Here is a 12,751-nt window from a genome sequence, read left to right on the forward strand (position 1 = left end):
ATGCAACACACCGGTGTCGATTTTAATGACCACACTGTCGTCCAGAACTACAGGTTCGAATGCCACTGGAAACGTCAGAAACAGGACAGAGGTAATTGGTCATTACATCTGGTCAATACAGGCGCGAGCACAAACAACTGTCTGTGTGCACGTGCACACACGCACACGTTTTGTCAAGCCCTAACAGGTCCACCGGGGTTTCAACAAGACCTCGTACTCACTTTTTTTTTAAATCTCCCTCTCTCTCTCTCTCTCGCCCTCTCTCGCGCTCTGAAACAGCGAAAGCTGTTGGCTCGCGCGCGCTCAGTCTAATTATTACACTCTCGCGCAGCTGAGTGGCGAGTGCTGAAAGCTCCGCACCGCTTTCCATCTCTTCCTTCCGCACTGCGATTCCGTTAGGAGACGGTCCTCTTTGGCGGACACGTACTAGCCCACCTGGACAGAGGTTTTCATCAGGACACGGAAACGTGTTAAAAGGAGGCTCGTGCAAACGACAAATGCACGCGACCCGAGGCCGGTGCCCCCAGACCCGACGGGGAGGGAGACAAGCAGAGCAGTGATGGGACAGTTCTCGGGAGGATGCTACCTGAGTTTTTTCATCTTTGTGCTTCTTGGTTCGCAGGCGCCGACCACATTAGCGAGAGGTAAGCTCAACACCGAGACACTTTTTGAAGAGCTCAGTGCTTTTGGGGGCGTCTCAGTCCTCCCGAATAAACTCAATAAAAAGGTGTATGCCCCGACAGACTGTGTTTCTGATGCTGACTCTACTTGTTTAGGATTTTTTTAAAGTAATCTTTTTTCATGTCCAGGTAGTGTTAGCAATTTATGTTTGCTTGACAAACAAACAAACAATAAAGCTTCAGACACCTTTATAAATCACATAAATTCAAATTAAATTAGGACGAGTTTTTTCTTCTTTTTTTGTCGTGCGCAACAGATAAATGCTGCTTTAATAGGTTTAACGTCAGTTTCTTCTAGTGCAACAAAATGCTTATTACTAATCTAAATTTGCTTCCTTAAGGATATTCTCTCTGGAGTACAGTTAAAATGACTAGGTTCTGGTTGACTTTGATTTCACTCAAGAAATGTTTGAGAGTCTCCTCGTGTTTTTTGTTTATTTTATTTATAAGATAACATAACCTTTATTAGTTCCACGCGTGGGAAATTTGTTATATTTTCAATGTTAAACCCATCTCAGTTAGACAAAGTCAGTATTGTGATGGACCAGTTATAAGTGGTTTAATAGCAATTAATAACAATGTCTTAATTCAATGGCAGTGACTTTTACCTCAAGAACACCGACTCATATCCTTTAGCACGGCATAGTCCTGTCCTGTCACTCATTTTCTTACTGCTCTCATCTTACTTTTCTTCTTCTGAGGCTTCTCAAAAAAGCTTACCATTCATTCATTCTTTCTGTTGCTCATGATGACACTCACTGTGAATGAAAGCAGACTGTAATAAAACTGCTCACACTTTAAATACTGATTATATCGTCTATAATATACAAACGTGCTGTTTAGTGACTAAATTATGCACAAGGTATGGTATAAATGACACATTATTCACATTTCAAGTGGGCTTTCTAGCAATTATATGCTTTTGAATATATTAACATTGGTGCCCATGTGCATCATTGTTGGTTGCTGGGTGATTGTATGGTAATGGAGCAAACTAGTGAAACATGCTTTGAATGTAGTTTTCCACTCCTATGCTTTGTCGTACTGAAATTGAGAGCCAGGACAATGTTTAACATTATTTGTTAAATCATGGCATTTTGTTTAATTATGATTGCTGGTGAGGGGGGGGGGGGGGTGTTATGTTTCGCAATGTGCAAATTGTGATGCTATGTTGATAGCATACTGGTAAAACTAGAGAAGCTGATAGCTTGGTGGCCTTCCTCATTTTTCTTGCTTTACTTTAAACAATAAAATACCTCCCCCCCTTCGCCAAATATGCACGCACATGCATATCTTCTGACAGTAGCTGCTTTTTGTTCGAATGTTGACAGGCATGCAAAAAAAAAAAAAAAAAAGGCTAAAAGGCTCATTATTTGTGCGCATACAATGTAACTGGGAAAAAGTACTGTACTTCAAAAACCCAATTTGGGGCTTGCTCTAGCCATTTTTATGTCCACTCCTCTGCAACTGGATGATCAGAGGGTTGGGTTTTTTTTTTAACCTTATGAGGTTGCAAGTAGACTCCTGCAAAAAGCTGTAAACAACAGATGCAGCTTCAGCTCCTTTGAACATTTTGTCAAATCTAGATTACATGTGTTTTTGGTGTTTCCCCTTCATAAGACAGGCCCGTCTTTTATGACATTATATCACATGAAAGTAAACATCTGAATTTATCAGTTATGTGTCACTACCAGATTCAGAATGTCTGATCATCAGTAAGCTGGTTACTCATGATGTGACGTGTTCTATTTAGCCAGCAGATTTGAATGTTCATTGACTTAATGATAATACAGAAAACTGTTTTACTTAACTGACAACACTAATGAAACCTGTGGTTATGCACATGTTATATGCTGTCTTTTGTCAGAGAATAGATAATCAGAGAATCTTTTTTGCTTCCGCCAAATCCATCCTGACCTATTGACATCCATTTATCTCATATGGTAGCGTAACAAAGGTGCATTTGCAAGTCAATTAGTTAACTAGCCCCAAGGTTTTTATTTTTGCATCCCAAGTTTTGAAATCAGCTTCAACTTGGAAATTTACATAGCATAAATATTATATTAAGCCAAAGTATCTTAAGGGCAACTTTGCATGTAAGGATCAGGGGGTTTTACCGATCTTTTAAAGAAAAGTAGGTTTAAACTAAGGCAGAAATGTGTTTGAGATAACCTTTCAAGACTGACTGTAAATTGTATTTATAGAACCAGCTACCATGGCTACATTTCCATGTGAAGTGTTACATGATTTTTTCAAAGGCTTGACCTAATATGCTTGGATAGAAAAACAATAATAATGTTAGTGCATGAAAGGAAAATGTGCTTGTCTGCCCTACACATTTTTTAAAGGCTGCATGGACGTATTTTGTAATATATCTTTCGGATTTGAAATGGCTTTCACTTGGGCTTTAAAAATATTTATAACATACAATAATACTGATGTCTGCAGTTAAATACTTTATTCAGACATGAAATTAAGTGCTATGGAAAGGTAGTCTCCACACACACACACACACACACACACACACACACACACACACACACACACACACACACACACACACACACACAACTGGTTAAATAATGTAAAAGCAAGATTACTTTGCACATGATAAAATATAAATGGCACGTTACTCACACGTGTTGACACTAAATTTCACTTCCATAGCCACATACATGTAGAGAGTCCCCTATAAGTAAATATTATTTATCAGTTAGATGCCAAGTTAAAACACGGTCATCCAAATGCATTCAATGATGGGATAAATCACTTGTGTTCAACAAGCAATTTTATTCTTAATGTGCCGAGAACACCAAGTGACAACAAAAAAAAGACCTTAACCCAAAAGAGGAACCTTGCAGTCAGTGCCTGCAGGGGGATTCAGCGAGGAAATGCTGCTGATAAAATGTTGAGCAGCACCAGTGAACATTACAGACGTGTTCAGTGTTTCTCCTAGGTTGACTGCTTTGGGGGACAGGTAGGCTGTGGGAGTGATAACCCCCACAAAGCTTCTTTAACCTTATCAAGTCTAATTGAGGAAAACACTTCTGACAGCTAGTAAGGAAGACAAAGGGTGAGCTGAGCAGGGTCGCACAAAGATACTATCAAAAACAATTCCAGCAGTGCCAAACAACACCACTTGAACAAGAGGTTCAGTGGTCAAGTGCCAAGGAAGGCTGGTTCTGTGGCTTGATATCCACCTCCACTGATGATCAGATGGATTTCAGGTGTGGATGATTCAGGCGCTCAGAGAGGGGCGTAGCAGACAGGCGTGAAATATAATAAGAGAGAGATCTCTTTTAAAAAGAGGCCAGAAGAAAGTTAGTGGCCATAACAAGCTTATTCCCCTGTGAATAAGAGCTCTATTGTTGTCTAAGAAGAATTAATATCATATCTGTGCGACATGGCTGCAGTGGGTTGGAGTGGGTTCTTCATTATGATGAACATGGGCACTCTAGATATATATTTCTGTACTCTAGATGCATCGAATATATTTGCGGCTGAAAATTGCTCCCCAACAAAAACAGCATCAATTTGTTAAAGAAAAATCACGTAAATATGACAGATTTACAGAGCACAAAGTGGACAACATACAATAGCATATACATGCATACAAATAGTATAACAATGACACATACTATGGCATATAAAAGCATTAAATAAAGCATAGAAAACCACCTGAACACAGCCAATTAGCAAACCATTGGTATTGCAATTACTTTAGGCTATAGCATAATGCACTTTATGTATAGCTATTAATAATGAAGTAGCCTAGTTTTAAATAACGGGTTCACGATTGTCAAATCTTTATGCATAACATCTGAATTAGTGGTTTTGGAATTTTTTTTACTGTCACACCAGTGGGCGAGTCAAAATTTCAAGGTGTATTTATTGCACATGATGTTCCACCAGTTCCTCCATAATAATCCATAGTCATGACTTTTCAGTCATAGCATTTATTTTTGTCTGTGTTTTTAGCTGTTTTCTTATGCATAGAATAACATCAGCAGGCTAATAAAATATTAAGTTGCACTAGCTAGGTTAATGATTTTAGCTTTTGTATTTAAAACCTGGCTTACAGTACACTGGTGAAAAAGGCCAGTCCTACTTCTGCTTTAGCTTGCTGCCCACTATATTAGCAGTGGTCAACTTCTCCTGACAGGTGATTTACTCAGGTGCAACTGAAGTCATAAGACAGGTAGCTTTAACAGCACTGTCTACTGACAGCCTTTCCCCTCCTTTTTTCTGTGGTCAGTCATGTGGTGTGATGGGTATGTATGATTTTCTATACAAATGAAACTGATCCATTTCCTCCCTTGTTAACCTCTTTGCTGTCAATCAAATTGCTTTAATCTGTAATGCTCTACAAATACACTGGTTTTCTCTGTTACAGAAGTTCTTTAAATTATTATTTTAGGGCACCCATACATACAGTAAAACAGTCTATTCATAGCTTTTTGTGTAGGTGTATAGCTTACAGTTTGCAATAAAAACGTATCCCTGCCTGTCCTTGCCTCACAGCCCATCAGTAGGTACACCGTTTGGCAACAACTAATTTCAGTTTTTCAGAAGAAAAGTTTCTGTTAGTCTTAATTTTGAGTCAAAATTCCCATGTTACTGTAAACGTATTATTTAGGCTAACATTCAAATATTAAGTCAATAATTGGTAATGGCACCTCTAATTTTTTACTAATACTGCTAGTATTGTGATTTTGGCTTCTCAAAATTAAACGAACATGATTGAAAGATATTGAAAATGCATTTTCTGCCAGTAGAACACAAAGCAATCAAGTGCTCCCTAAAATCATTGCATAATAACCATGTCTACATGTGCCAATCACAGCTGTTCCCTGCACCACTCAGCGAGAACTTTCCTGAGTGCACTTGACCGCACTGATATACTACAGACCATCAAAACAAAAATCAGCTGTCTGTCACTGGGGAAGGCAAAGAGCTTGTCTCTTGAAGCAGATCATCATCAGTTCTTTAGAGAGACTTCAAATTTAGGGAAGTGATGTTCACCAAGAACAACTCATATGCAAAGAATGCTGTAGAGCTGTGTGCACTGTAAACCATCACAACAAACTTATTCAGCTATCTGAAAATACACCACAACTTGCAATATGATGATTGCATGAAAGCAAAGAAGAACAATACAGTGGTTGCTAACATAAATTGTATAACTGAGAATGAGCCTGTAAAGCGGGTGAGTGTATTCATCCATCTCACAAAGACACACTGAAATCACCACAGGAATCACATTCAATTTGGCTAAATATATTTGTTCAAATAACATACTGGACAAAAGATGTGCTATGCCCTCGCGGATATTTTTTTCCACTGTGGCAAAACCTGTGCTTTATGCAAAAAGCAGGGAAAGTAGAGAGGGATCTCACAGCTGTTGGGACTCTGCAATAAAATGTTGATGTCACCAAAATCAATTATGTATCAGTGACAAATGATTGTGATCTCAGTAATTGTGATAGCCCTTTTGGGCATATTCATGCACCCCTAACCCCTGTGTATTATTTTTAAAATTCAGTCAGTATTTTTATTTCAGGAATATTATTTAGTTTGTCATTTAACATCTGTTTTCAGTGAAGTATTAATTTTATCTATTGAAATTGCCGCCAAAAACAGCAACAATAAATAGCAATTACTGCATCTCTGGAAAATAAATATCATTTTATGTAACTTCTACTAAATGTTTTTCTTAAAAAAAGACTACATAAACAATTGTTGATAACACTGATGATGATAAGTATTGTATCAAAGCTGTAAAACACCACTATCTTGATGCCACTATTAGTTCAATCAGTTTGTATTTACATTTAAAGTCTTTCAATTCTCTTAGTCTCTTAACAAAGCAGAAGAACAGAGAGAGATACCAGCCTAGCTGAGCTTTTGAATTCATATCACTGCATACAGTGAGAGAAGACCATCATTTGCATGGCAGTACTGTCCATAGATTTTTGCTGAAGGGCTGTGAAAAGTGGCTACATCTAGTAACAGAGTCGTTTAGTTGGCAACAGTGATGGGATCTGAAGCGTGATGATGGATTCTGTGGGGGAGAGGGATGTTAGGTGTACAAGCTGGCACAGTCTGCATTGAAAAAAAAGATTGAATTCTAAAAGTGAAAAATGAATATCTACCTAACAAATGAAAACTGGAATAGTTGACAATTGTGTTACAAGCCTATTTTGTCTAGGCTAACATGTAGACAAAATTTAAGTAATCAAAGAACCTGATAATTCCAGAAGGTTCACAAACCTTTTCTTGTAACTGTGTGACAAGGTAAGACATTAAAACAAAAACAAACAGCAGAAAGGCAGGTTTCTGTGAAAGGCATGACCTAAGGATGTGAATGAATTGGACAAGATTCAGCAGCTTCTTTTAAAACATCTCTCAACATCTCAGGTCCAAATGGGCTATATTAGGTAGGGTCGTAAATGTGCATTGGACCGTAAATTGTCAACCCAAAGCAAGACTAATCAGGTTGGTTGGATAACTACAGTGCTGTTATAACCTTTGTGCAACAAAAAGCTTATGCTATATGTATAATATTAGGACCATGTTTGTTGTCTTTCATAAATTCATTGATCAAGCTTCTGTGAGTTGACCATGCAACTCCTTGTGCTACTAAAAATGCATCTGGGCTTGAGCATGGAGTAAGTGAAAAAACTTAAGAGAGAAACAGAGATACAGAGAGGGAGGGGAATTGAAATGGGGAGGTGGATAAAAGGCAATGGAGTCATCTCTGCCATGTTTAATTTATCACAAAAATGACTGCCAGAATCTTGCTCAAGCTCTGGCTTTCACGTAACTGACATTACACATGATATGAATTCACGAGCCCAGCTGGGCTAGTATCCACTGTTGTTTTTATTCTGCTGGAGATCGCATGGTGGTCATATTCCCACTTTCACTACTGCATTATTTAAGGGGAACCCATTTCTCTCCCCAACCTATCAACCCCATCTTCTGTCATTTATTCTCCACATTCCGAAGGAGCTGAGCTCATGCAGTCAAAGAGCCAAAAGAAATATTCTCTACAGGGAATATAGAAAGCTGCAAAATCAAATATGTGGAAATATTGACCGTGTTTTGGCTGCTTGGACAAAGCCCTAACTGTAAGATAGCTATTCTTTTTTTATGGGATCCTGGGATTTTGAAAACTTTTAGATATAATATTTCCTGCAGATCTTTGATTGGAACAGAGTCCTTTTTGTTGGCTAAAAAAGCCAAAAATAAATAAATAAATAAAAAACCAATAAAAAAACCACTATATTATAAACTGGTTGCTGGAACATTATATATCTATTCAATTCAAGCATGGTTGTGTAGAGCTCTTCCTTACTACAGTTACTACAGTAGAGTACAAAGACCACTAATTGTCTCAGCAAAGATTTCAATTTATTGTTTGGGATTTTATTTTTAAACACACAAAACATGAACAGATTTCCCTGATATTTATTATGTGTAGTTGTGCATTTACTCATTTAGTTTATGCTCTGCCCTATTTCAGTCATCTGCTAGTTGTGTTTATGGTGCTCCAAATGCAACAGGAAAGTTGCAGAATGCTCTCTGCTGGACAGACTGGACAGATTACAAATGCGGCTACAGAGGGATTGCTTTACAGTTAATGTCAGATGATAATATTTGCTTGGCTATATACTGGTTGAGGTCTACTTAAGTGTCTAGTCGGCTTATGTGAGCTTATATATTTTTATAATCATTATTTATTAAACAGTATTGTTACTTATGTTATCCAGTGACCAGAGAGGTTTAGGAATAAAGAACTGTGGACAAAAACACCAATAGCCACAGAGATCCCGAGAAGAACAAATGAATCCCTATTAATTTTAATCTAGAGTGACACCCCAAATTTTTCTGGAATAGTTGCCATATTTTTTCTTTATACTGTTTTAACATATTAAGGTTTATAAATTTGACAGCATGAAAAGCATTTTTGTATATTTTTATTTACATTTTGTACGGCTTCTCAGTTTTTGTGGTGTAATAGTAAAAAGAGAGGACAGACTAGGGCTGCTCGATTATGGCAAAAATGATAATCACGATTATTTTCACTGAAATTGAGATCACGATTATTTGACGATATTTATTTAACCCTTTAAGACCTACTATAGAACCAAGTCCACCAGAGCTTATATTATTTTTTTACATGCTGTAGTGCCATTTGTGGGAGCATTTCAAGTTGCTATACATCAATACAACTGTTATAGCCCATATTTTAATAATATGTATGCATTAAGTCCATAGTAATTACATAAATTGCAAAAAAGTGCAATAAACTACAAAAAAAATTGAAAATCGCTTTTGTTTTGTTTACATATATTTCTACTTGGAGAAATTTAAGAGGTTTATCCCTCAAAACTTTAAATACAATAAAGTTGCAAAAAATAGTTTACAACAACAGGAAATTTATTTTGAGTGTCTTCATAGTTTTATTTTGGAGATACAGCAATTTTTATATACTGCAGGAAAAACAAAAAACAATCCTATGATGCAAATTTGCAAAGAAAACAGCATGTGCATCATTTCACTGTGGGAAGTGTTACGAACAGCTGATAGGAACGGCAAAACGTGTTTCTGCAATATTATGTTTTTGTTCCTGCAAGCGCTTTTTATGCAATTTTTGCAAAGCTATATGTGGAACGAAACCGTGACCGAGGACAAGCTGATGGCATCAGATGTAAGTACAACTCCTCCGGTTTCATATGCAAAACAAATTATTGCGCTACGGTTCAGGTTCTACAGGGATTTAAAAATAGTTACGCAAAACGGAGCATGCAGCTCTGACCGGCTTTAAAGGGTTAACAATGACTTTAAAAAAATAATATAAAATAGTGTGCAACACCACTGAAGTTTTTTTTTTTAAACTCTCTTTTCAACCAACGGCAGTCACTCTCCAAATAACTTCTGCTTAGCTTTCCGAGCTTCCCTCGGGTCCTCTTAATCAGCGGTCTCCAACCTTTTTTGCGCCACGGACCGGTTTATGCCCGACAATATTTTCACGGACCGGCCTTTAAGGTGTCGCGGATAAATGAGGGAGGGGCTAATAATCGGCTCAGTCATTTTTAATGATCGTTGAAAGCCCAGATCGTAATCGTGATTAAAATTCGATTAATTGAGCAGCCCTAGGACAGACTAAAAAATAGATTTGTAAAAGTCAGCCAAACCACTATTTATCCATTAACCTAGATAAACCCAGTACTGACAGGTACTGATAGGTGTTGAATCCTCAAGCATAGCTTATACAGCTTGTGTTTTCCCATAAACCCACTGCATTATGCCCATATGTAAGTTCTATGTGCTCACAGGTGGGAAGAATAACATGGTGCCAAATATTGCTATTTCACTTCCCTCCTGCAGGTTTGCCCTCAGCCTTGTATCCACAACCTTTTCACTTACTCTTCGATAAAAGCGCGTATTGCTTCCTTGTGTTTTGAAATAATACTGAAAAGGAGGCCTTGGAGATAACTGCCCATCCACAATGCACCATTGAATGTCTCACTGTTTAACTCAAGGGCACTGGCACAAATGTTAGATTCATAGTGTACACCATTCACTTCAATGCCAAACACTCTCTCTTAACCTCTCTTTCTCTTTCTCTCCCTTGTAGCTCACAGTTTATACCTATGGGTAGCACTGTTGTTTCCTCTAAAGTGCTTGTGTTTTTGTAAATGCCCAGACCCTTCATCGTTTTCTTGTTGTCCACACCTCCCTTGCAATTCCTTTCGGTGTAATTTAGTTTCAGTTGTTTATAGCTGTGACACATGTTTTGGTTCTGCTATCATTTCTCAACTCACCTGACTGAAGGAGGAAGGAGCCAGGACTGCAGAGGTAATGTAAGAGAGCAGGGCATGTAAGATGAAAAAAGCAGAGGGAGAGAGAAACACAGACGCGAGGTTTACAGTGCAGAATATCTGAGTATCTCATGTTATCAGTAACTGCCACATCAGTTTGTCAGTAACACCGAGCGCCTATCTCTGCTCTCCATGATAAATTAATTTCAAGCATAATCAGAAGCAAATACATATTTAATGACTGGGTAGTAAAGTACTGGTATAGTGTGTGTTTACAGAATGTCTGCTTGGTATGTGTACATTTTTTTTACATGCAGAAGTCATTATGATTTTAACCATCACATCAGCAGTTTTTGAAAGGCACCCCAGTCTAAAAAGGACCCTCACCATAGTCTATCATATTATGAAGGACATAACTGATTGATGTGAAACATACTGGAAACGTATCCAAAAAAAAGGAAATTGTAGGAATTCCATAGAGATAAACTTGCGGATCACAACCAATTAAGGTTCCTTTGTTCCTCACAAAAGATATCTTGCCCCCCATTATATTAAATGGTTGTGCTTTAGACCAGTATGTTTGTCTTTTTTTGTTGGTGGTGGTTTGTTGGTGGTGGTGTGTGGGGGAGGTTGCGTAATGCACAACTGAACCACAGTTATGCACTTGTGTAGACAAAAATCAAAGTTTGCGAGATGAAAGAGTTCTTAAATGCCATGCTTTTTCCAAATTGATGGCATTCAAGATGAACTATGTTTAAATGTTCTGGATCTTGTTTTTTGTTTTGTCTTTGTCCCTTCTCTTTTATGAACACAGTACTTTTTGAAAAGTTGGTTGACTGTTGCGAGACAGGCTGGTTCATCCACATTTCTTATGTCTAGTATTGCCTTTTTGAATTCATATGCATCCTCAAGGGCCATTTGGTGCTTTTATGAGTGTCACAGAAACAGGATGGGGTTTAAGAGTCCCTCTGAGCATATGAAGCTGACATAATACCTATCTGAAGTCATGTGTGACTGTATGTTTTAAAACCAACAAAGCTCTGTCATTGATAAAATAAAACGCAAAGCTGGATGACAACTGCCTTTGTGCCTTTATGTTTTTCATTCCTGGAGACAAAAGAGAAGATTATCAAACACTCTTTGACAATTGCTAATCTAAAATGTATGAAACCGAAAATTATAGTGAACTGTGCAAACAGACTGTCTCATCAGTCAAAAAAAACAAACAATGAATAGCAACTACAACTCAAAATCGCAGCTTATTGCTATGATAACCTATAATTGGTAACTTCTGTTCCCAAAATAGTAAGAGATAATTATTTCTTAAGCAAAGTAAGCTTTTAAACAACTCTAACTCTGTTTCCCAAAGTAATAATAACAACATTAGTGTAGTAGCGAGACTTAAGAAACATGTGTATGCATGTGTCAGTTGTTTGTAAAAATTTAACATCAAACAAACATAAAACAAAATAAATGAAGCTTCTGATTAATTTGATGGCTCTGGATCCTCAAATAGATGCCTGTGTTTTTGATGGAGAACCCAGAGCTCCTGGAGAACATCTCTCTACAGAAAAAAGCCCTTTCTTGGTTCAAACTTGCCCCTAACATTAGTCACTTGAGACTGTTCCTATACATTTGTTCTTTCCATTTTTTTTATTCATTTTTGAACATATTGTGTTCCATCCATCCATATGTTCAAGACAGATCCACTGCTGCTATCTTATCTTGAATATCGATTTCAATGTGTTGAAGTGCAGTTGGTCTGCAGTTCATCTTTGGACATGCATTGGGTCAGAAGGTTTTATTGGTTCAGACAGGAGGCACGCAAACTGCTATTCAATTCAATTCAATTTTATTTATATAGTGCCAAATCACAACAGCAGTTGCCTCAAGCCACTTTAGATTGTAAGGTAAAGACCCTACAATAATACAGAGAAACCCTAAGCGGAGGATGTAGAGGAGATATTTAAAACCACACTGTGCCTCATTACATCTGCTTTTTATTTAACTGTTTATCTTGGCTTACTGTTTTGTTTTTATTTATTTATAGCAATGAAAAGCAGGTTTATCCACAGCTTCAGTAATTATAAGTTCAGAGTTCACCAAACCTTCTGTGACGTTGATGTCTCTCTCTCTCCTCTTAGACTCTTACAGCTGTGCTAGCTGTGAGATAAGCAACATAATTGATGTTGGCAGTTATCTAGGGCAGAACATTTTGGGTGTATGTTTTTGGATAATATTACA

The 12,751-nt window shown here is 37.6% G+C and overlaps 1 protein-coding gene across 1 annotated transcript in view; it reads left to right on the top strand.

Moving 5' to 3' along the window:
- The first annotated feature begins 328 nt into the window (after window positions 1-328).
- The window catches only part of LOC146666374 (netrin receptor UNC5D-like), a 195,277-nt gene continuing 182,854 nt past the window's right edge, over window positions 329-12,751 (top strand). Inside the window, exon 1 of the mRNA XM_085414373.1 lies at window positions 329-644. Coding sequence (XP_085270499.1) covers window positions 560-644 — 85 coding nt within the window. The 5' untranslated portion in view covers window positions 329-559. The remainder of the gene's footprint in view (window positions 645-12,751) is intronic.

Source organism: Rhamphochromis longiceps, linkage group LG7 (assembly GCF_057381845.1).
Source record: "Rhamphochromis longiceps isolate RC_006_pf linkage group LG7, R_longiceps_female_GT1.1, whole genome shotgun sequence".
NCBI classification, from domain to species: domain Eukaryota; kingdom Metazoa; phylum Chordata; class Actinopteri; order Cichliformes; family Cichlidae; genus Rhamphochromis; species Rhamphochromis longiceps.